This window comes from Rhamphochromis sp. 'chilingali' (genome assembly GCF_963969265.1).
Source record: "Rhamphochromis sp. 'chilingali' genome assembly, chromosome: 18".
Lineage (NCBI taxonomy): Eukaryota > Metazoa > Chordata > Actinopteri > Cichliformes > Cichlidae > Rhamphochromis > Rhamphochromis sp. 'chilingali'.
Genome location: NC_137945.1, coordinates 23,847,098 through 23,871,934, shown reverse-complemented (window position 1 = coordinate 23,871,934; position 24,837 = coordinate 23,847,098). Strand labels below are relative to the sequence as shown.

The window sequence follows — 24,837 nt, the reverse complement described above, 5'->3', positions numbered from 1 at the left end:
GTACTGTGTATAGTTTTTATACTTTATCACGCTATATAGATAACAGAATAGCTCTTTACTATCATTGTACATTTACAACATCCTGTGTCATTCATGTATCGTAGTGTTGGCAAACCAGTTACCTCTTTAATGTCTCCCAGTGACTTGGAGTGCCTGATCAGCTGCTGCTCTTTGTCCTGTTGCATAAGGCGAGTGTTAGCGCGGGTCTGGGCATCAACCTCTGTGGGCGAGGTGCCACTTACAGGACTCAGAGGCGTGTCAAAGACCATCTGGTAATGTCTGATCAGGAGCTCCACAATGAGCGCCTGATAAGGGTAATCCACCAGAGAAGAAAGGGAAACTTCAGCATCGGCCTGCCTTGGCTTGATCAGCGTCGGGCCAAAGATGATACCCAGATTGCTGGCGGTCATCTTGTTCTCCTCTGATTGCTCCGTCACCCTGGAAGGAGAATGAAACAGATAAGAAATGATCATTCCTACTATTATTAAAAAAAAGGAGCAACACATCCATATGTTGTATGTAATGGGATGCCCAGAAATCCATTCAGCCCTCCCTACCGGTGAAGATGCTCTATGAGGAACTGCAGCGTCTTGTAATTAGCTGGTGGCAGCTGTCTTAGCAGATCCTTGATCTTGAACAGGACTCGATTGAGCTCGACGCTAACCTGCGCAGGGGTTGCAGTGGTGGGATTAACTCTCTGTGCTTCCAGTTCCTCCACAATGATACTCTGGCTCTCCTTGGCCAAACCAATAAAGTCGTTATAATAGCGGAAGAGGATGAGTGGCTCTGGAAGCTGGAAAGTACGGAGGAAGAATTAGATAAACAAATGAAACAGAGATGATAATAAACAGCAGCAACCAAAATATGGACATAAATACACAAGTGGTACAGAATTAGAAAAGAGATAAGCACCCTGGTGATAAGCGGCAGGAATTATGCGCCAAAAATAAACAGACAAATGCACATTTTTAGTATTAATGCAGTTTGTCATCCAAAGCCTACTTTAGCCATCTCCTTCACAGGATGAAAGCTGAAATACCTCATTATGCTAATGACCAAAAGCAACCCACCTGTCTCAGGTACAGTTTGAGTACATTGCTAATGTCGTGGGGAGAAAGATCGGAAAGCTCCACCAGATCCTTGCCGTTCTCAAAGGCCTGGCACAGCTTCTCTACTCGAGACTTTGCACCATTCACACGGTAGATCCCCTTCAGAGCACACAAAATGCAATCAGCGCATGAAAATTACACACAAGTTTTTGGAATCAATATGAAGAAACTGGGCAAACATATGAGCAGAATACTAACAAGATCAGCCAAAGAAAAAAATGGGAGAACACTTCATTCTTATTTAAAAAGGGTTTTGGTCTTGTTTGATAAAACGTAACGGAAACAGAAACCAATAATTATCAAATAATTTAAAAAGCATAACAAATATCGAAGGTGAAGTGGAGGACTCGTTTTTCTAATTTCACTTTCACTCTGTAAAAGACTGCATGAACAAATAGCTTTGAAGGAAGTCTCAAATACTTTTATCACATACAGTGTGTTAGCAGTGCCAATAAAGATCCAGAGAAGCCAGAGAAATCTTTGTACACACAGGACAAGGCTGAAAACCAACACAGAGTGCCCATGACCTTTGGGCATTCAGGCTGCACAGCATTAAGAACAACTGATGGAAATCACTATGAAAAACCAAAAGCTTTCATCACTAAATCCACAAAAACTATTTTTTTGCCAACATAGTTTTAGAAAAACATATTTTTGCATATGTCGCTAATACACTCATTTTTTACATATTAGATAAATTCCCTCAACACATTGTGATTAGTCCTGACAGCAATGACAGCCTTTCACAGCGCAGCCACTTTTATGGTCACAGTATTGGATGCTTTATAAGTGAACTTTAATGCCAGTGCCAGCAGATCTATGCTACAGTTTTGGGTTCTTGTTTCATGAAAATTAATGATCAATTTATTTGTAACCAAACCACTAAAACACCTATTATAAGTACCTTGATGCTGAGGGCTCTATTCTCAATTTCCGACGTGCACTTCCGTATGATGAATGGGATGCCATCCTGGCTGTTCTTAGCCGACTGTGTGAAGTCAATGCCAAATAGGTGAAGCCTTCCCTGGAGCTTCTTGTGGCCACACTGGATAGCCAGGGTTTCCAGACACTTTTTATGGCACGCCAAGGAGCACTGCAAACACAGTGACACATACCTCAGTTATAACAGGGACAGAGTAAAACATTTCTAAGAAAATCCTGAACAGTTTTAACTGTATGTCAACAAAAACAGTGGAAAAACTGACGAAAAAACACGTCCTCACAACATAGCTATTTTTGTTAATTTGCCCAAAAACCAAGTCCAAGAAGCAAACGAGGAAAGCTTCACATCTAGTGACCCTCTGAACCACTCACACTGAATCATTCCAAGACTCTGCAGTGAGCTGCATTCCTATGTCAGTTTCTTCTCAATATGTCTATTGCGTTGCATAACCTCTTTTAAAAGCGTTTCTCCAACCAAGAGCCGCTCTTATTGTCTTCTTCAGTGTATCTAATACATATGGACAGAAACTTGATCTAAAATCAACAGTGGACAGAGGGTGCACAGGGACGATGGAAAGGACTCCTCAGAAGACGAACAAAAGGTCCTCAGTTTCTAGCGCCCATTCCCCCAACTGAGACCAGTTAGTGAATTTGGTCACAGAGGAGAGCTTGCGGCCAGTTTCAACTTTTCCCTTTATTTCCTCATCCAAACATGCTGATGAGGGGAGAGGTGGCTTTTCTCTTTTGTTTCTGCTTGATTTTTTTGCTGGCCACGAGTGATAAAGAAGCTGTTGTGAGCCTCTGGCAATCTTTATCGTGAATTTGTAATACGCTGAATGCTGTGGGCCGCAAACAGAAAGGAATAATACAAATAATAAAAGAAAGGAATCCAAGGTTACCTCCTCACACTCCGCTCCATGAAACACCACCAGGCTGTCACACTCACGACACTTGGAAGGTGCTCGAAGCTTTCTAAGCTTGTGGGTTTGGGCCGCCTTAGACATCTGAGTGTTTCTAAAGGGTCCTGGAGAGCTCGCCGTTTCGATTACCATTTCATTTAAACCTGCAGTGGCAAAGGAGCATTGTTACAAATGTAAATATGTGGCCTATAAGTGTAAGGAACACATAAGAGTACCTTAAAAAAAAGGAAAAAATAAACACAAAACCCTTATACAAATACAACTGACTTACCATTATCAGACGGCGAGGGAGGCTCTCTCTCATCCAAGTCATCAGCAGACGACATGGTACCAGTGGAGGGGGTTCTGGGTAATCTCCTCTTGAAGTCTCCTGAACAGTAAGGTAGGACACACCAAAAAGTCCACATCTTTACAGTCACGTCAGGACACTGTTTTCCCCCCTGTCTCCTATGCTCTACATCTCAGCGGTAAAACTGAGAAGCAATACGGCGATTTGACGAATTTAAAGTAGCAAATGAAAAGGCGGGCTTAACATATTGTTGGTAACTGAATCCAGCATGTTATTGTTGGTGGTGGATTAACACCTGGATTGGCTGATGAGTAAGGGGGTTGAATACTGATCAGAGCCTTTTCAGAATGTTTTTGATCTTCTGATGAGCTCAATAACAGGTTAATCAGAGATAAGTGCTGCCATTGTTCACACTCTGGGGGCTGGGAGAGCTTTGTGGCAGACTCCAGTACACAATTTAACACCGTGCACCAACTTTCTCCAGTCAAGACCCGCCCATAACAACTAGCCATGCCTTACACACAGGTTTGGTAAAATCAATTTAACAGGAAATTGTTTGATGTTCTCCAAGGTTACTACAAACCTGGTGGTATTACCTAAATTTGTCACTGTAACATATAAAATGGGCATAGTGCTATTTAAAGTTTTCAATGTAAAGTCCATGACAGGAACACATAAAATAACAATTATAGCTACGTTCTTCTTTGCAAATGGCTTTTTGCATTCTGATTATAGTCGAACCGAAAGCTCAGAGCACTGCATTTTAAGAAAGTGCGTGCAAATGGGCAAAACAAACCAACACGGGAAAACATCTTAGCAAAAAAAGAACAAAAAAGTAGGCCCAGTGCAAAAGTATGGAAAACAAAAGAACAGAAGGGTGGTGCATATACAGAAAAACACCATTACAAAAAAAAGCCCCTGCAAAAAAAAACAAAAAAAAAACAAGAACTACAACAACAAACTACAGGACGCAAAACACACATGTTGTTGCACAGCAATCAGGGAGCACAGGGAAACCGTTGCAACATTCTTATGTGTGTGCGTACGTTGCAGAGTGCAACAAAGAGGCATGACTGCCTCTTTATTCTGTGATTACACACCAACAAACCTGGGTGAACATCAAGTTCGCTAGGGAAAAAAAAAGATGCGTGCTGCCCTGAGGTGCTCTCAAGACAGTCAGTCCAGAAAAATGTGCCATCTCTGGCTATGGGTGGTGCTTTTAACCGTGATGAAAGACTGACACAAATGAGTTTGATGTTGTGCAACTGTGGAGGGAAAACCCAGCGTGCTGCCTTTATTATCGGGACAAAAAAACATACCGACAGGAAGTGAATGTGATTTTCTTTCTTTCTTTTTTGATAGCTCAAGTGTGACGGCATGCAGAGATTTACCCAGCAGATAGACACAGCATTCGTACTCGTTAGCTAAATAGCTATTGAGTGCGGTGTCGCACTAAATCAGTTCTGCTAGTGATCATTTTAGGGGGACTTCACAATCTTCACAATCCTACCTGGGCTTGCAGTCGGCGAGTCCATGGACCGGGACTCACTGCTCCCTCCAGCACTTTCCGAATCACTGCACATCCCTCCACCCTGATTGGCCGAGGTCCAGGGACGAAATGGCGCCTGAATTTTAAGTGCTTGTTCAAAAACACAACATTAAAAGATAAGAAGTCCCATGTTAGCTGCATGCTATAAAACTGATCATAAAGTCAGTTGAAGTCAGTTTCCAATTATGTTACAAACACTTAAAGGCGGGCCTAAAGGTAATGAGGTCAACACCTGCACACATTACCAAAAACAAAACAAACCACAGGGAAGTTGGCTCCAGTTTAAATCTTCAACCTGGTTACCCGAACTTCATATTTCAAAATGTTTACTTGCTAGGCATTGAGCAAACTGTTGTGTACCTCCCTCAGCAACAATGTAGTGGAGTGCAAAACTATCTCTAGTGCTAGTTTCCGTCTTTGTTGTGCAGGTATTTACTCAGTGAGATTAGTAAGCTGTGTAAAAGTTTTTGTACTTTCTCTCAGGATGTCATGATTTGACCCCGTTTCTGTTGATTGCATTTATAGAAGAAATCCTAAACGTGTACCTTGGATGTCACCGCTACCGTTGGAGCGTCTTTCAGCAATCTTGGGGTGTTGGGCACTGATGGGGCTGTCCACATCATCTCCAACAAGGAGGTCAGAGGTCACAGATGCCTGTGACAGGTTACTGTGGGAGGAGTGGCTGCCACTTAGTGAGCGCTTATTGAAAGGCATCCTAGGGTGGAAAAAGACATCAATTTGTATTATTTACTTAAAAATCACAATGCCATATCCTAGTTATTTAAAACTGTTATATGTACAGTTGTTTACATTGATCTAATTAATAATATGGAGATCAAAGTATCCCCCCATCAGGGACTATTACACCCCAACATTATTTATCCCCAGAATAGGGAAAGTTCACAAAGAGCAAAGCTTTCAGCTTTCTGGCTGCCAAATGCTGTTAGTCCCCATACAAAGTATGAATATCTAATACCTACAATATTATATTTGAGGATTCCTGTCTAGCAGTAAGACCACTGACTTCAAGACAATTTTAAGCTCAGTCAACATCCACATTTCCTCCTCTGCTGATGGAACAAATTTCCACTTACAACTGTAAATCTCATCAGTTTTGATACGATCCACGAATGATCAGCCAATCAAAGACAGCAGATAATTAGAGCATAATGACAACTAACTGACACAGATAAGCTCGGGAATGGCAAAAGCTACATGTGATGCCATCCATTGTTAGGCTAAGTATCCAGCTGCATCTAACAATATACAATAAGTAGGTCACGGGTCTATATTTAACCTTTTGGTGGCCGCTGCACTGGGTGCATGTGAGAGCATATGAGTGCTGGTATGTGGGCCTAAGTTTCATTTCCTCTTTCCCAAGCTGAATTCTTTTGATCAGAGGGATCAGAGGTGGGTGTGGTGGAGGCAGGAGAGTGGGGGTCGTGGAGGGAGAAAACTAAGTGAGAACAAAGCACACTGTTATTTCCATCTGTCTGGTATTTGTGTGTGTGACCCCAAACCCGCGTCAACAAAACTCTCTCAAAAGGGAAACCGTCTATTTTTAACCATAGCCTTCAAAAGAAGTCGATACTACATTTGCCTAATTATGAAGTAACCAATGTGTGTGTCATCTTGGTCAATCAGACTTTGTGTGTACATGAGTTTAATGGTGCTGAAAATCTTCAAAGAGCTATGTTTCCCCTTGTGTGAGTAATGTGCAGCAGTGACCCCTAGAGAATTAGGCCAGCCATAGATGACTGACAAATGTAGAGACAGTGGCACAGCTCAAAATAAGAAATAAGAAAAAGTGGGGCTACATTTGGTAAATAAACTAATTCATCTTTTAATTTTGTTGTTTTCTTGCTGTGGCTTCTTACAGTGGGCTAGCCTCCACCCCAAAACTAATGATAGGGGAAACCCTGACGGGGTTTAGTAAACTGATGGTAAGCCCACTGGCCCAGCTCCTTTCTCCCGTGACCACAGTAATTTCCGCAGGAAGCCCCGGCCAGCGCGATGTCACAACTGTTTCAGATTTTCCAAAGCAAGCTCTCTGACTCTGGAACTCCACCTATCACCGCTAAAGTATGTGCAGTCTCAGACAGTAATAGCTACAGTACTATATTTACTTAAATTTACAGTTCCAACAGTGAAGCTTTGAGGTGTTGAAGTAATTGTTTGTCAACACAAAATGTAGAGACAAAAGCATTCAATTCAAATCACATAGCTCCAGGAAAACATGGTTAATATAAACAGAATTGGTTCCTGCACAGAACCCTGCAGAACTCCATTGCATGCATCCTACTAAAAATACGACATACCTTCTAAACGATGCTGAAATTAAAATCTTCAAATAAATAAATCCACCCCCCCAATAACAAGTAAAAACCTTTAGGTAGGTAAACTAAGATAAGGTCATTTGATTACCTTAAAAACACATCACATTTCAATTGAATTCAAATGTTCAAATAGCTAAACTAAATTTAAACACCTGTTTAAAATGACAAGCTCTGACCACATTCAGACAGCAAATAAGAGGAAGGGACATCGCACCCTGTGTTTTGTGTGACAGGTGAATCCAACGAGTGACACTCAAGTCGAGGCGCATCCGTAGGTAAACTCCTGACAAAGTCGATGTAACGCTGGCCAGGCTCGTACAGCTTGGCATTTTCACACAGAGTCTGGTGGTTGACAGGTAGAGACACAACCTGGGCCTGCTGAAGCTGGAACCAGTTGACGGTCACCTGAAACAGGGACACATTCCAGTGAATGATGATTCAGCAACTTTGAGCCAGTGTTAACTTATCGGTGGAGGTGTGCATTATTTCTACCACTCAGCCTGGTTTCAGTTTAAATGAACATGTCTTTAAAGACTTAACGTATTTCAACTTACGGCCTTGAGGGTGAGGTCACACTGGGAGACCATCTCTCGGATCTGAGTGATAATCTCATTCTTGGTGTTGACCAGCTCGACTCTCTTCACCCCGACATCAACCTGACAAGCTTTGCAGTGATCTTTGGCCTCCTCGGCCTGCCAACAGAAAGAATATAAATCACTGAAATTTTCAATTAAAGTGATGGATTCAAATCTGGGGGAAAAAATAGGAAATAAGAACTTTAATGACTAAAAGCTGATCTTCATGTTGCAAATAGAGACTAATCACTTGTTCTCGAATGGCAACTGAAGGCTTTATAATCACAGGAAACAAATTCACTGATATCTAAAATGGATAGATTGGACTATTAGAGGTGATGCTCTACCTTCTGCAGCGCCTCCTCCTCCAGCCTACGCCTTTTTTCTAGCTGCTTTGCCGCTGCCGCTCCCCCTCCCCCTCCAGTCTGCTCCTCCTCCAGCCGACTAGTCGACACCTTGGCCTTCTCGTATTCATCCTGTCGCTGGGTCTGCAGGAGCCGGGCCTTCCTCAGAGCCGTGTCTGCTTCGTGCTGCAGATGTACACGTATTAGTTTGAGTCACACACAGATTCATGCTGTGTACAACGTGAATGCAACCACAGAAAAAGATGGCTTTTAAGTTTTTGATAACATGCAATAATTGCTATAAAGATACAATTCACAAACAGATTTGCAGAGATAATTCATGTTCAGTAACATTTCTATTATGGTGTCCAACTACAGAGTTTAGGACTTTGACTATTTCTTAGATTTAGTCACTGGATTAGTGTCTCTCAATCCGTCATACGTGCAACAGAGCACTTGTCTTGGCAGGTTAAAAACAAACTATTTGTCTGGATTTGTATATCGGGCTGAATCACTTCAAGAGCATTCTTGGGCTGAGACCCCAGGTCAATGAAGCTTTTGATCCAGTGTGCATTTGTGTGTGGTCCTCTTAAAAGTGCAACCTCCGTGACTGTCGACTCACCATTTTCTTTTGCTCTCTCTGCCACTGCTCCTTGACCTCTTTTCGCAGTTTGTCCAGCTCATTTTTTCTGGCCAGGAGAGGCTGGAAAGAAACACAGAAAATCCACACCACACCCACAAAAGCAGTAAGACCACTTGTTTCCATCATACAACCCATGATAAAGTTAGATTTCATGAATGCAGCAGTTACCTGCATGAATTTGTTGCTTTGGAGTATTGCTGCAGTTTGAAGAATCAGCTGGCTATACTCGATGTCATTTTTGAAAGCTGTCATGTAGATCTCACGGAAAGGCATGAATTCCTTGAACGAGGCAGAAGAGGTTTAAATCTCAGTCCCTAACATGTGTGAGATGCACACGATGCCGATGTAAGTCAAGTTAACTGCAGCGTCAACTTACCTGTTGACTAGCAAGCGTCTTAGCAGTCTCAGCCATCTTGGCGTAACTTTTTGCACACTCAATATCTGCAAAAAGACAACAAGATTCAAACAGGTTCAAATAGATTAAACAAACATTACAACACAACGTCCTTTCTGCTGGTTCAAAAATGTATATTTTATTTAAGTATCTTTCATTTTCAATTAATAATTGGATCTCAAACAAATGTTTTAAGTCATTAATGCTTTCCAAATCAACTGCACATTGTCCTTAATTCTGATAAAAGATAAATCAGTGTGTTTAAGAAAAGGAGCTGATAATATGGACTGCACAGCTTGACTGAACGTTCTGTGTCACAGGATAAGTGAAACCATTCATTAACCAATCTATCAAACAAAAGTTTGCACACTACAAACTCAACCTTGAGCATGAACAAGACTTCATTGTTTTACGTCCAGCTCAGGTGATCAACATGGTTTCCCTGGGAACTAGCCTTTAATGGATCACTACACTGTCCACTCACTAAAATGATGTGTTTAGCTAGAAAATGTACAGCAGTTATCATTGACATTTCCCAGTGATCTTGTAATGGAGCTACTTTTAAGATCAAGTGGACAAATTAACTACTAAGATGGCTGAGACTCCATTAGTGTAGCTTTGCATGATTCAAGTTCATATTCATTAATGCCCCTTTTGAAGCCCCTCGGCTCATCTACTGTCCAAAACAAGACGTTTTAGTTCCCATCGTCATAAAAAGCTAATGAAAGGATCTCGTATGGCAACTAAAGAGTCAAGCACATGACCGTGGTCCATGACACCAACTCATGACATCATTTTGGATTCTTTTGAGCTACTTGGGCGTTAGTTAGTGACTTAGTACTTAGTTGCTGCCTCCCAACAGTACTTCAGAATTGGTCTTATGAATCCACCGGTGTCATAACTCACCCATATTGAGACGCTTCTCCACCCATGCCAGCAGCTCTTTGGTATACTTGGACCACGCCTTGGCGTAGGCCAGTGCTGACTCCACTCCGCTGTCCTGCCTCTGCAGTGTCCTGTCCACCTCTTCGGCCCGAACCGGTGGAGAAGACTCTTTGATGAGCACACGAAAAAAAATAAAAAATAAAAATAAATCACATGAGGAAGCGTGTGCAACATGATCCCCACTAACCAACCAACACACATCGAACATGGCTCGATGGAGTAGGTGCATGTTTAGCAACATCTATGACTGTGAGTCAGCAGGAAAAAGCCCATGCTGACCTTGAGTTAGCAAGATGTGGGCTAATGCGGCTAAGATGTGGGAGCAGGGACAGCTCAGTAGGTAGAGTGTTTGGCCCCATGATCGGAAGGTGGGGGTTCGAATCCAACGAATGGCTACCCTGAGGTACCCCTGAGCAAGGTACCGTCTCTACACACTGAAAAAGCCCATGCCCATCGGTTAAATGCAGAGAAGAATTTCCCCACAGGGATCAATAAAGTATACAATATTAATGCCTTTTGAAGGGAAGCAATGATGACAGGAGAATGACCACATGCATTAATACCAGAATAAGGTGACTGGACATAATTGCAAATAACCCCACAGACATGCCAGGGAGAGGACAAAAAACAGAGTCAATCTCTCCCCACTCCTGAAACTTCCACACTGGAGAACAGTACAGTACAGTAGCTGTGTGTCAGTGATCTGCCTTACCTGGCGGATCATCTTTCTCAAGACCGGATCCTCCAGATTCCACAGAGAGGTTCTCAAAAGACTGGAAAACATGAATAAATAAATATGAGACATAGGGGAGGTGCACGAAGGGTGAACTTCCTTGTCAAAGCAGAGTACGCTCGGCTAAAACGCTTGAAAAAGGCTTATCAGAAACTTGGCTTCCTCCTTACATCAGTTACAAAAACTGCAGTGGGAAAACAACAAAGCATGACATCAATTCATCATTTGAAGAGGCCATTTCAGAATCATGCTGCAACCTGCAGGTATGTTGCTTCACCCCTGATCTCCGCTGGGCAACTTTTCATATCTTATTTTTGACAATTCAGGGCCAGAAGCCAAAATCGTACACTTAACAGGAGAGTCCATGAACTGATGATGAATGTATGTTTAATAATGGAGCCCATATTCTAAGGTACGAGTTTCATTTTAAATCTTAAATGCAGTTCTGGAGGATGTTTATCAGGAAGTTAAAGCCTCACTTTTAAATATTGCACTTCTCTTACCCTGCTTCTCTTAGTCAGGGGGAGCCCCAACACTGATCCATTCTCTACATCTCCCATAAGGAAGTCAGACACTCTGAAGAAAAACAAAACAAAATAAAAGAAAGGTTCAGTAAAGAATGAAAAGCACAAAAGGAAATACACACAAAAACACGACTTAAATTATGTTCGGGGGGTTTATTTAGCATAAACAGAGTTTTTATCTGCACTCACAAAAAAGAACTGCTTTTATTTTTCCTTAGCTCTTATTCTCTCTTTTTACACAAGATTAATAAATATCGGCTGGCCTCCATTAGCTGCGTGCATATGCAAACGAATTGAACGCAGTAACAAACATCATCGAGTGAAATGAGCCGTGGAAGGAGCAATCAGAGTAATGACATCATACTCACACATTGCCAAAGGTGAATGCCAATGTGTCGATTGCGGCGTAGATCTCTCCGAAATGCTTATGTTTGTTGTCTTCGTTCACCTCCTTAAAGTTCACTCCTGTCAAATTATGGTGAAGTAAGACTGAGTCAACTTTCTGTAACAACCCCAAATCCTGCATACTGAAGACATCCTGTGTTTAAGGCAACAATCACAAGATATGATTCATCATCCTGTGCATGATGTTAACAACAGAGTGAATGAAAATCTCTTCTGACTCAGACTGTACTCCTCAAAAGCTCTGAGAGCTAGAGGACTGTTTGTGTGTAGACCTTTTAGAGTTGAGCAATCCCTCAGAGGCATCCAAAAACAACTTTATGTTAAATCAGTGAAGATAAGCAAAGACCGTGAGTGTGTATATTTGGCTGTAATCTGCTCTTGCAGTAGTTTCCTGCTGAAAATCTAAACACAGTGATGACTGAGGACAGAATGGAGGAAAAACACCAGTGTAAATACGGCTGTAATCAGTCTTCACAATAAACTTCCTGGCCGGACTGAGCAGAGGGAAAATAAACCAGGAGAGAGATGCTCAGAAATGAGACCCAGCAATAAATCAGTGATGTCACTGGTCATTCAGTCTTTCCTTTCCAATAGAACAATGGAGATTTCTAGAGTTCAATGACTTTCAGACATTTTAAATAGAAAACTAACAGAGTTCACTTGTTTTTTATTAGCTAAGCTCAAAACCTACTTCAATGTCTTGACTTTTGAACATTAATCCTAAGCTGGGACAACTTCAGAATTTCCTGAACTTTAATAACTTCTCAAATCCTGAAACAAAACTAGCCTAAACGTCATCCACACCTAGAGTCCTAGATCTTCCACCTGGTCTCTTAGTATCTGCTTCACATAATGCAAACCACCTACAAACGCCTACTATAGACCTTCCCAGTCTTCTAAACTGCTATTACATATTGCCTCGTACCTCAAAATGTTTTCAGAAGGTGTTGCTAAAGAAGCACACAAGTGAACCAGCAATTACCTACCTCAAAACAGGTTTCTGTCCCGCTTTGTCCTAAACAGATATAAGCCTTGTTGATCATGGAAATCAACACCTGCTTAAGACTCCTTGGAAGAAGCCTTAAACATGACACCAAAATACTTGCAAATCTTTAGCTGGTCCAAGAAAAGGATTCCTTTGACCAACACAAGGAAAGACTGACCACTGAAAATAAATAAAATAAATTCAATGGGGGGAAAGAAAAAGTCTTCAAATTAAATTTAAAAACTGATTTTAACGGGGTGTCTCCAAGCCACCCCCAGCAGTTACCACCATTCAAATCATACAGCTCTGCTTTCGCATCTCCTCTCCCGCACAGCCCCTACCCCCCAACAGGACATCCTGAGGCTTGCTGGAATACAATGCCAGTACTCGCTCAGGCCCCAACCAGTGGTCCAAATGTGGAAGTTACATCATCAGAGAAAAATGGTATTGTTTCACTCGAAAAGCACAACACTCTCGAAACACTCATCAGTAGCAGAGTCCTGTGCTGCAATTAAGGGATCGGAAGCTCCAACAGAGAGTAATTGAAGACGTACTGAGGTATGCCAAGGAAACAGAGTATCACAGGGTGGGAGGTTCAATTTTCCACCAAAACAACTCTTTGACGTAGGGTCAGGGTGCACTTCAAGTAGAAATCCAAAACAAATTGCTAGTTTTGCCTCATATGTACGTTATTGTGTAAAATATCAGGCTTGGTGGCTCAAAAACAATGGAGCAAAGCTGATAACACACTGGCACCGTCTACATCTCTCTTTTTTGGGGGGGTGGGGTATCAAGAAGTGGACAGGTCTGGCCACCTAGTGGTAGAAAGATGTTACAGCACTTCATATAGTTATGGAAAGAACAAGTAATTACTGTGTTATAATATCTACTATTCACTATAGGAACTTCCTCTGAAATAAAAATAATAATACCATTACTCAGAACTATTTAAAAAAAAGTTTGTCTAACAGCTGAAGACTTTCAATCTATATACTTATGAATCCTCCTAATGATTAATGCAATATAATCACGAGCATTAATAACAATGTTTTTACAGAATGACTATTAAGCTCTCAAATCCAAGCCTTCCTCATTGACAAAGTTGTGCTTTTTTGTCTCGCTTGTGCAAAGACATGTTCCAGTGCCACATAAACACTCAAGTTACTGCATGAAAGACAGGACTTGCAAGAGCTTATTTTTTGTGGCACATATATGCACACGCCCAAATGTGTATGGACTCATTCCAAGTATTTCAGCTAAAGGTGAAGCCCATTCACATTCACATGCACATGCAGAGCCTCCTCAGGCCTCTCCATCATGTCACCATTCCTTAGAAGTAAAAGCTTTTTATGCAGCCCCTCTCTGCCCCTCTTTGCAATGCAAATTGAGACGAGGTATACTCTAGGGATTCTTGTGTGGCCGCCAAGTTAAGAACTGACCTGCATGCCAGATCATAATCTTAAAGAATGAGCGACTGAAAAGGATTCCTCTGTGCAGTTCCCACTGGACTGGCAGACAAAGCACAAAGGACACCCGCTTCTCCCTGGATCTTCAAGTATCAGGTACCCGACTCCCAAATATTATTTTCTTAGTCTCTATATGGGGTTTGAAACACACGTTGCTGCATTCAAAGTGCTCGAGTGACTTCTGAAGAACTGTGTCACCTTGAAGCTGAAAGACAACTCCAGAGAAACAGTCTCTGGGAAGTTCTTTAAACCAGGATTGGGAAGACTGTATGAGAGACAGGACGTGGTAATAGTGAATGCCCAGCAGAGAAGACTATCAAGGGAGAAGGGAGGATTAGATAAGCAGAGACAGAAAACAGACTAAAGGAAGAGTGGAGGAGTATCTGGCATGTTTTACAGGAAAGCCGAAAGTTATGAGGGTGAGCATTTAGGGGGAGCTGGTCATCTTTGCTCACCTTTGACCGTGGCGATGACGGTTCCAGCTGTACTGAGGATATCCACTGAGTTGAGGCTCTGGTGTTTGCTGATAATGGCCTTCAGGACTCGTAGCAGCTCACCGAGACGTTCGTGGACCGCGTGGTGAAGACAGTCTTGGTGCTCTGGAGATTGTCAAGACAGTTAAATAATGCTTATTGCACACATTTTCCACCCAGTCAGAAAGATATGCTCACATTTAGTCCAGACTGATGAGAAAAGGAATCCCTTAGCCCCTTAGAACATTTTGGCAATAACTAACATGCGATATATGACATCAACCATTTCAAATGACAGAACTGACATATTATACAGCCAGTGGATTATCCATTAGCCTTGTTAACCTTTCACCAGTAAGAAAAGAGATCATTGGCAGTGTTGCTCCGTCTCAATGATGACAGGTCATATGCTACATGATACTGTAGAAGCTGGAAAATTAAACGTTTCCAAGGTGCCACTTTATGCTATGAACTGTGTCTGCAGGCCCACTGTGTTTCCAAACAGAAGTGTATCAAACAAAATGCTATCACGTTTTATAAACCCTGAGCAGATTAGTCCTAGGACCCACCAATTTACAGTGGGGCAAAAAAGTATTTAGTCAGCCACCGATTGTGCAAGGTCCCCCACTTAAAATGATGACAGAGGTCAGTAATTTGCACCAGAGGTACACTTCAACTGTGAGAGACAGAATGTGAAAAAAAAATCCATGAATCCACATGGTAGGATTTGTAAAGAATTTATTCGTAAGTTAGGGTGGAAAATAAGTATTTGGTCATCTCAAACAGGGAAAATCTCTGGCTCTCACAGACCTGTAACGTCTTCTGTAAGAAGCTTTTCTGTCCCCCACTCGTTACCTGTATGAATGGCACCTGTTTGAACTCATCATCTGTATAAAAGACACCTGTCCACAGCCTCAAACAGTCAGACTCCAAACTCCGCCATGGCCAAGACCAAAGAGCTTTCGAAGGACACCAGGAAAAGTATTGTAGACCTGCACCAGACTGGGAAGAGTGAATCTACAATAGGCAAGCAGCTTGGTGTGAAAAAATCAACTGTGGGAGCAATCATCAGAAAATGGAAGACATACAAGACCACTGATAATCTCCCTCGATCTGGGGCTCCACGCAAGATCTCATCCCGTGGGGTCAAAATGATCATGAGAACGGTGAGCAAAGATCCCAGAACCACACGGGGGGACCTGGTGAATGACCTGCAGAGAGCTGGGACCAAAGTAACAAAGGTCACCATCAGTAACACACTACAACGGCAGGGAATCAAATCCCGCAGTGCCAGACGTGTTCCGCTGCTGAAGCCAGTGCATGTCCAGGCCCGTCTGAAGTTTGCCAGAGAGCACATGGATGATACAGCAGAGGATTGGGAGAATGTCATGTGGTCAGATGAAACCAAAGTAGAACTTTTTGGTATAAACTCAACTCGTCGTGTTTGGAGGAAGAAGATACTAAATACTTTTTTGCCCCACTGTACATACTGGTGACAAGATAACTATGTGACACCATTCCGGGTTTGAGTTCTCCTGTCCTGGCGACAACACCATAAAGTGGAGGACGGAAGAAACGCAACACACGAACCCAACTGCTATGTGCATAAATAAACGAGACCTACTATGGTCTTTTAGCAATCATCAGCCATCCAGCGAGCGAACCAAAGAAAACACGGCATCTCAGGTATGTGGTTCTCTGTACTGCACGTGACTTTACAAACAGTGAGTCACAGCCATTAACAAGGGGACAAAACACTCTGTTATCATCTAACCTTGAAAACGTGCTCTCGGCTTAGTCAGAGTGAGATCATGAACAGCGCAATGCATTAACTAAGGTAGGTAAGGCTGAGGTATTTTTTGCTACTTACTGGTAACATACAGTGGAGTGTGACCAGACTGCTGACACAACATGCATGGGTGGCTTTCTTAGAAATAACCAGTACAAGAGGGTAGGCACGTCTCCCTCTGTTCCCTCACTCATGCAAACACAATATACACACATACTCACATAATTACACTTGTGATCTAGATATGCTGAGTCCTAAACTATAATCACACTAAATACACAGGAGGCTGTTTGGGAGGTTGTTTTGATTTCATGTTTTAAATGTCATATGACTTCACTTTAATAGTTGTTTCCAGGTCACATATCTTTGCAGCCAAATACAGGTTAAACGAAAACACACAAACAAACATACACACACACACACACACACACACACACACACACACACACACACACACACACACACACACACACACACACACAAAAGACACAGTCGGTCAAAGCCGCATTTTGTGCTGACGATCACCCCTGGATTACCCTTCATGGAAATGGGGATCAGGAAGACTTTAGCTGTCTCCCGTTTTTTCTTTTATTCGTTAGCTCTCTCTTTTGGAGTGGGACAAATAGTTCCGCCAGTGGGGCTAATAATGCTAGGTCTTTGTGGCCACCGTGACAATACTAGCTGAGGCCTGAAATGTAAATCCAGCCGACTGACCAGTCTGTGACAACTTCACAGTGATCAACAGTTCAGGTAAAACGTTTTGAACAGAACAGCTCTGACATGCAAAATGTCTATATATTCTGCTGCTTTACTGGGAACTAGAGCTGGGCGATAGAACGATAACGATATGTATCGCGATATAACTTTTACTCGATAGAGAAATTAAGCTATCGCGATAGACCTCGCCACTCTTGTTCTCTTAAAAAAAAAAAAAAGGTCAGCCGATCCAAATTCAGTAGCGCAGAGCCGAACCAATCACAGCCGCAGCGTCACGTGACTTGTTACATACAGCACAAGTGCCAAGCCGCACGTGTGTTTGTTTGGGAAGCAGCCAGCGGGTAATGGAGGAAATGAGTGTGCCGACTAGAAAAATCAACCGAGCGTGACCGAAGAGAAAACAGATGATGGTTCCAATGCCGGAGAGATTGTCGAACGGAAGAGCCATAGAAGTTCCGTAGTGTGAAGGTATTTCGGCTATTTCAAGTCTGACAAAAAACAGAGTAGCGTGCACTGTAAATTGTGCCGAAAGCAAGTCTGGAAATACAATAAACTGGTGCATGCGTCACACTGTGCGCCACGTTATTGTTTCGGTGAAATGAATTTCTACAATACTGTTACTGTTAATTCTACTCTCTGCAGTGTTTAAATGCTTACATATACACACAGTTACTGTCCCTCCACACATACGACTCGGTTCTGCTTCTATGCCCCAGCTTTGTTTACTTTTTCCCACCGAGGCTTCTAGACTTCTGATTGGCCAACATTTCTACACGGTTAGGAATCTAGCGCCACCTGATGCTTTGGCATGTTCATAGCAGCGTTTTCCTTCATTTCTGCCTTTATGTGTGGACGGGATTATTTTTTAAAACGAAAACGGAAAATCTCCGTTTTCAAAAATACCCGTGTACGTGTGGACGTAGCCTGAGTCTCTGACTGGAAGCGCTAATTCGTCATTCGGCTTTTGTCAGACTAAAGTAACTGTTAAAACTGTTTGAAAAGCTAAGCTATACAACAAGGAGAGATTGAGAATTTCCTTTTAGTTCTCAGTTTATTTGATATTGACAAAAGTTAGTCAGTTTTGTCTGTTCTTCTGTAAAACAAACTAAGATTTATTTTTAGAATTAATATTTTGTTTCTAAGTGGAATTGACAATTTAGTTTGTTTCGTTTGTTCTATTTTGAAACTTAAACGCTTTAGCGGCTGCCTTTTGTGTAGTTTGCAATATTTGCCTTTATTTATCTGAAAAAGTCTCATGTTCCTTAAGTACATCTACCCTGTTGAACTTATTATGGGAAATAAATATTTAAATCAAAACAAGCTGCTGATTATTTCACATTTTACTTGTGAGCAACGGCACATTTAAATCTTACAAATAGTTATTTGGCTTATATCGTGATAGATATCGTTATCGCCTGAAATGAAAAAAACATATCGTGATATGAAAAAATCTCATATCGCCCAGCTCTACTGGGAACTTTATGTCCAGCCGACTAGACTGTTGAGAAATATCATCATAAAGACAACAAGCGGCAACTCAAACCAATTAACCAGCAAAAGATTGCCTAAAATGTGTGGAAATAACTAAATAAGCAGCTCATTACCAAAAACTATTTCATGAGGGGACAAGCTCAATCACAAGACTGTTTCACTACCACAGTGAGATGGTTGTCCATGCCAACATGCTTGCTCCTTCTATTTTGCCAAAAGCTTCTCCACAGGACCTGGAATCCCATCTTTATCCATAGCAACCATCTTCATCAATCATCAGATGCCATGTGCAGCTCCTTCCAGTGCCGAAGACCTGGTGGGTTTTGAGGGCATAAGCCTCTAGTCTTTTTGTTTCAGCTGCCCAGCTCCACACGAGGCAGCAAAAGGAACCAGTGATGAACTTCTGGCACAACCAGACATCATAATAAGACTCAGTTCTGCCGTACAAAACTTGACAAACGTTGTTTTGTAATGGTCCAGCAACTACTCTGTTATTTTTACTGTTACTTTTAGTATTTTTGAATGTAGATTTTTGCTATTTTTATCCCTGGTGCTAGGGTTTTCCCACAACCTCTTTCTGTCACTATCTTATATGATAAGGGTCAACGTTTACAACAAATTGCTTCAACCCTTGAGCCCTTAATGGGTCCTGGTCAGTTTAGATCCCATTTATGGACATTATCCTTTGAAAGACAACATACACACAATGGACTAAATCATCCCCACAGAGGCAAGATACCCTATTCATCTACCAAATAACTGGATACCGAATCCTGAAAGCATCAAGCTTGGGGAGACTAAAGGTTTATTAAGGACAAGCCTAAAATCATGAATGCCCACAAGACAGAGGGTCTTCCTTTGCAAAGCTCCATGGGCTTCAATCGTCAATGGCAGCTGTGTGGCCTATTGGAAAAACCTAAATAGAGGCTAATTAGCAAGACATTATGGGTGCATCCACCAGCCCAGCATGACACAGGATAATGTACAGAGACTGATTATTTAACCCCTAAATTGCCTTTCTGGCTGGAACACAAAGAAAGGACTGGTTCCCACTGCAGAGTGCCTTTAAAAAAAACATAATGGCAGAGGTATTGACAGTGCAGCGATGGAAGACGTTTCAATTTGCAAATAGTTGAAGGATTTCTGAACACTGGTAAAAAAATAAACACGCCTCTGGGAAGATCATTCTGTTTTCCCCTGGGAAATCTAAGGACTCTGGAGTGAGGACTTGTTTGAGTACCAAAAACTCCCCATTGTCCCTGGGGCAAATGGCAAACAAGTGGGATTGGTCACCTCATGGGCCTGCTACATGAAGCATTTATGGAACATAAATCACAACAAAGGCTTTCCACAGGAAAGAAGGAGAGGAGTTTGTGCTTATCTTTGTCCAAGTGTGACAGTTAGCAGAGGAAAGATTGTAAGGAGTAGTAGGGGAGGAGTTTTAGTTTGATGGGAGCCAGAAAAAAAAGTGTGTGGGGGGGTTGTGTGTTATTTGGGGTAGTACTCTTACTGGGGATTTGTCCAAAATTTACCCCAGCACCCCACATCCCTGCTTCAGAGGGGGTTATGAGGGAGGGAGTGAGTGAGAGACATTCCTGGGCATAATAAGCCCTGGTGAATGAAGGCTGCAGAGGGATCAGACTCTGATCCTGATGAGAAGGAGGCCGCAGATCAGGAGCTGCTCAGAGGCTGCCAGCAACGCATTGCCAGGTTTTTACTTCATTAGCGTCATGGAAACCCAACATTCCAGCCTCTTGTTTGGGAGCGCGGACGGGAGTTGCGGGAGCGAGGAGTGGAGGGGGATCCATAATGAAAACATTGTCAGATCGCTCACCACTGAGATGACACGTCAACACCAAAACACTGTGGAGCAGATGCTCTCTTGACACCTTCACGTGATGGACTTCAAGATTTAACATTAAGTTTAGGATGCATACTTCCATTTGATAAGATTCATGATTGGTTTAGGCTACGTAGTATGCAGGAAAGACATGTGGCACATCAGTGAAGCAGTGACGTGCACAGGAATTATTTGCCCGAGTTGTGTCTGTTTGGTTCTCAGAACAAAAAAGGATTTAAAACAAACAAACAAAAGACAAAAAAACATATTAAACTTAGACTAAATAAAAAAAATAAACCTTCTACTTCACGTTACCCACAATAAAAGAATAACCATATAATAAAACTAGCCGCTTTTGTTGCAACCCCAACGTCTTTGCTTGATGTGTACCACATGCCAGCTTTCACTTTTTGGGCCTTCAATGATTCGACTCTTTGAGGCACAAAACTTCCACTTGGGTCTGACACAATATGACTTGGCAACATTCCTTTTGCTGCGACCCTAGCTATGCTCATTCATGCATTGCAAATCATGGGAGCAATGTATTATTTATGCTTCAAAACATTTGAGAGGACAGAGGCTGCGCATTGCCACAAAACGAGTGTGAAATCGCTAAACGTGTCACGACCGGGTCTGCGCCGCTCCGATCAGATGGAAGCAGCTCAAGGCAGAGGGGGCTAAATAATATGTTGGACAGGCAACCCATGACTAATGTCAATCAAAACCACTCCATGTGTCCCATTGAATAAGACCGCAGCAGGACATTCCTTTGACTCACCCCCTAAATAACCAGCTGGCACTTTGGAGTGGCAGTAACTTGAGGATTCATCAAAAGCTACGGTAAGATTTGCTAAGCATAGTTTGACCCTTAGGTCTAATAATCAATCACTGTCTGACTCAATAACCTTTTTATTGTAAAGGAGTCATATTTAATTGGCAAGAGTGAAATGCCACTTTCTACCACCTCTCTCACTTACAGGCAAAAACGACCTCACCACCATTTCAAACTATTTGCGCGACTATAAGGCAATCCTGCGAAATAGGTCCACTTAACCTTTAACACTCTGCCAGGTCACTGCAATGGGTGGCCTATAGATCCCCTCGATATCCCCCCTCCCCATCAAACTTCCTGTGGTCAACGGCCGTGTTCCACCTCTGTCGACAGACCACCGGCAGCCTGCTCTGTGGATTAGCAGATTACACTCAGCTGGTTAAAAAAGGCAGGGGAACATCGCCTACGTTTCTATGCTCATGCCAAACCATTCCCTGTTGCTTTACCTTTGAAGCCATTTTCCCATGGCTGCATGCACAAAGAGCTGTCATTCAAGAGAAGAAAAAAAAATACCCTTAGGCTAGACACGCAGCACCTTCTACCCAGGTAGGGGGCTTTTTTTGTTCCCACTCTGCTGGGAATTGCCTTTTTCAAGCTTGTTAGCAGTTAAAAAAAATAATTAAGAAAACGTGCCATCATGTTAACAGAGAGAAGAACAAGCTATAACCATATTAATAACAATTACAAAAATCCAATAACATGTTAAGACAGGTGAAAAATCCCAAGATGTGTTTCTCTAATGACACATTTACCCATCAGATATTTCCCTCTTTAATCCTTTGAATAGAAATGAGATGCCCAGTAGAGTGAAGAATTTGTTTTCATCCTCTTTCATTTCTATTTGGAGCCGTCTGTCACAGACGAAAGACAGGCGACCTTTCTCTCTAGATATCCCCCCAGATCACCACCCTGCCGCTGTCGCCCACTGTGGACGCAAAGCCCTGAAGGCTGGCATTCCAACTATGCTTCTTTTTTTTTTAAAGAGAAACTTCAAATACCCCCACAGTGCAACCTCTAGTTTGCAGCCAAGCAGGCCAGGCATTAGACTGAAGAGAGTACGGGCAAAGGAAAATCTGCAGGACAGAGTTGGGAGAGCTGTCCAACAAGTGCACAGATGGGCCCCTTTAGTACACCTGTCAAGGGGCAGAATTGGGTGGTGAGGAGGCTGAGGTTGGGGGCAAACACTGCACTGAGAACAAGAGCACACTGTTTAGCTTTACTAGCATTCTAATCCTGGGAGAATGGGCTTTGTGGGCTAAAAAGCTTTAAAAAGACCCTCAAAACACAGTTACTTTCATAACTGTCAAGGCATTTAATTGACTGAAACAGTACATTTCAGTCAATAAAAAACATTCAAGAATTCCACGTTTTGTGAACTTAGCACGCTGCAAAGGGTCGACTTCAGGGACATTCATTGCTTTGTATAGTTCCAACTTGAACTACACCGAATATAAAAAAGGAATCTGGGAAAACCATACCAAGCATTTTAACTGAGCACATTGCACTGTTTTGTTTCTTGCAATTAACAGCGTGAGCAGACTCAGAACGTGCACAGGAGCGAAGGCATTCTGGGCTCTAGAGCCAGTGCTAATCTGCCACTCTTCTGTAAAAGCTTTCAAAGTTATGAACCAAGGAGTTTTCTCTTATATTAGTCATGACCTATTTCTGTTCTATCAAATGACTGGGAAGGTAATGGTTTAATTTTTGTGCTTATAATTCAATGAATGCACTCCCATCAGCTTTGTTGGCAGGTACCAACAGAGCTATGAGCTGTAAACAGCGTGGGGTTGGTCCAGTCGCATGCAAGCATGCACCAAGGTTAGGGTTAGCCCTGCGACAGACCAGCAACCTGTCCAAGGTGTACCCCACCTGAGATAGGCTCCAGCCCCCTGCAACCCTGAACTGGATGAGCACCATCATGCACCGTCAGCATTAATTTGGATATCCCCGTTTAATGGATGAATAATTTGCACCATAGAGTCTTGATGTCATTGCATAGTCTCAGTAAATCTTCAGCCTTCAAGTTTAATTAAAAGAGGCAAAAGAAAGTCTTACACAGACAAAGAGTCCTTTAATAAATCTATTATCTGTATTCTGAGTAATATTAATAAGAATAACATGACACTGCTATATGCCTGTTTTTCACACACATAGAAAACATCTTCAGTATCCATTTTTTATATGGCCAAAAACCTTCTACTCTATATATGAAAGAATACCCAAGGGCTGATTCTCTCAAGCACATTCCCGCTTCAGCTCCCACAGTCTATCTAAACCTCTCGTGCCCAGTGTGGGAATCCTGGAGCTTTATCTCAGTGTGTGGCAGACATCGACAGCCTCCTGGAACAAAGCTGCTCCCACAACAACAGTGCCCATAAGTGTAAATCTTTCTGGAGTGTACGAAGGAGAGGGATACGCACAGAGAGGGAGCTTCCTAGGGTTCCAACTTGAAAACAACTTACAAATCTTCAAGTCATGTTGGACTATCAAACTCAACAAGTCTGCATGGCTTTGCCACCTGTATACAGCCTGCCTTCAGTGTACACATTGTTGTTGCCAAAAGATAGATAGTCAGCTCAGTGCGCTCTGTACAGGGTGCATCATTACATGTTTTGTTCCCCCAGTCAGAGAGGATAAATTGACCTGCCATATGTCACAAGACTCTGTACTTTAATCCTAGGGAGGGAGAGAGAACAATCCAAAAATCTATCCAACTCTAGCCCATCAACTAATACCAAGACAATAGCTGTGCTTTTAAATAAGGATCCCCCAGAACAATTAAGCTAATGTAATAAATCCAGTTAGGAGGCTTAATTTACAAGATAAGTGTCCAGCATGATTAAATCGAGATCCCAGGAATCCCAAACCTTGCATGTAAGTACATATTGGGGAGACTTATTATCTTGTGCTCAGGATAATTTACAGCAACTTTAAATACAGGCACAGTAAAAGAACCATAAAAGGAACTTTTTGGAGGCAAGAAGAAGCTTGCATGCATTACAGTGGATCCCAGACCCAGAGGGAGAGACTGTCTAAACACAGCATAGCTGCGGCCATTAAGAAAGTCTGGAACGGTTAGTGAAAAGTACAAGAAGGGCTAATTTTAGGCTGGTATTTCACAAGCGGTGATTTGGAATGGAATACAAATTACGAAAATAGCATTAGGGCTTTCTCTGAGGACCCAGATCAGAATCACTTTCCCACAGAGCCTTTTCAGCATGGCAGGATATTCAGCCGGCTTTCAAAAAAAAGACACAAAAATAAAAAGACGGGCACTTACGTTATGACATGTGGGAAAATATTTTCACTTCAAAAAAATTTCAAAAAAAGTCCAAAACGCCAATATGCAACTTGCTAAACTTACATTACCCATGAATGAACCAGCTGAACCAATTTCTTTTTTCAAGGTGTATTACAGGATGCCGTTACACATTACTCAACACCTGCAGGTCACTTTTAGAAGCCACCTGTTAATCATTAAAATCCAGAACAACACAATCTAAACCTCTGAAAACCCACACTGATTAACAGAGGAC

The 24,837-nt window shown here is 42.2% G+C and overlaps 1 protein-coding gene across 2 annotated transcripts in view; it reads right to left on the bottom strand.

Moving 5' to 3' along the window:
- The window catches only part of arhgap29a (Rho GTPase activating protein 29a), a 33,518-nt gene that overhangs the window by 2,149 nt on the left and 6,532 nt on the right, over positions 1-24,837 (bottom strand). The window contains exons 3-21 of one of the 2 annotated variants that reach the window (XM_080865044.1): positions 14,615-14,758; positions 11,672-11,768; positions 11,283-11,355; positions 10,759-10,819; positions 10,008-10,154; positions 9,084-9,148; positions 8,876-8,986; positions 8,687-8,767; positions 8,068-8,250; positions 7,700-7,837; positions 7,360-7,550; positions 5,355-5,524; positions 4,771-4,899; positions 3,243-3,341; positions 2,951-3,114; positions 2,014-2,202; positions 1,071-1,208; positions 558-793; positions 123-438 (exon numbers count right to left, since the gene is read on the bottom strand). In XM_080865044.1, the coding sequence (XP_080721170.1) occupies positions 123-438; positions 558-793; positions 1,071-1,208; positions 2,014-2,202; positions 2,951-3,114; positions 3,243-3,341; positions 4,771-4,899; positions 5,355-5,524; positions 7,360-7,550; positions 7,700-7,837; positions 8,068-8,250; positions 8,687-8,767; positions 8,876-8,986; positions 9,084-9,148; positions 10,008-10,154; positions 10,759-10,819; positions 11,283-11,355; positions 11,672-11,768; positions 14,615-14,758 (2,732 nt within the window). Of the gene's footprint in view, positions 1-122; positions 439-557; positions 794-1,070; positions 1,209-2,013; positions 2,203-2,950; positions 3,115-3,242; positions 3,342-4,770; positions 4,900-5,354; positions 5,525-7,359; positions 7,551-7,699; positions 7,838-8,067; positions 8,251-8,686; positions 8,768-8,875; positions 8,987-9,083; positions 9,149-10,007; positions 10,155-10,758; positions 10,820-11,282; positions 11,356-11,671; positions 11,769-12,694; positions 13,312-14,614; positions 14,759-24,837 lie in introns of those variants that run through there. The other variant, XM_080865045.1, reaches the window with a different exon arrangement.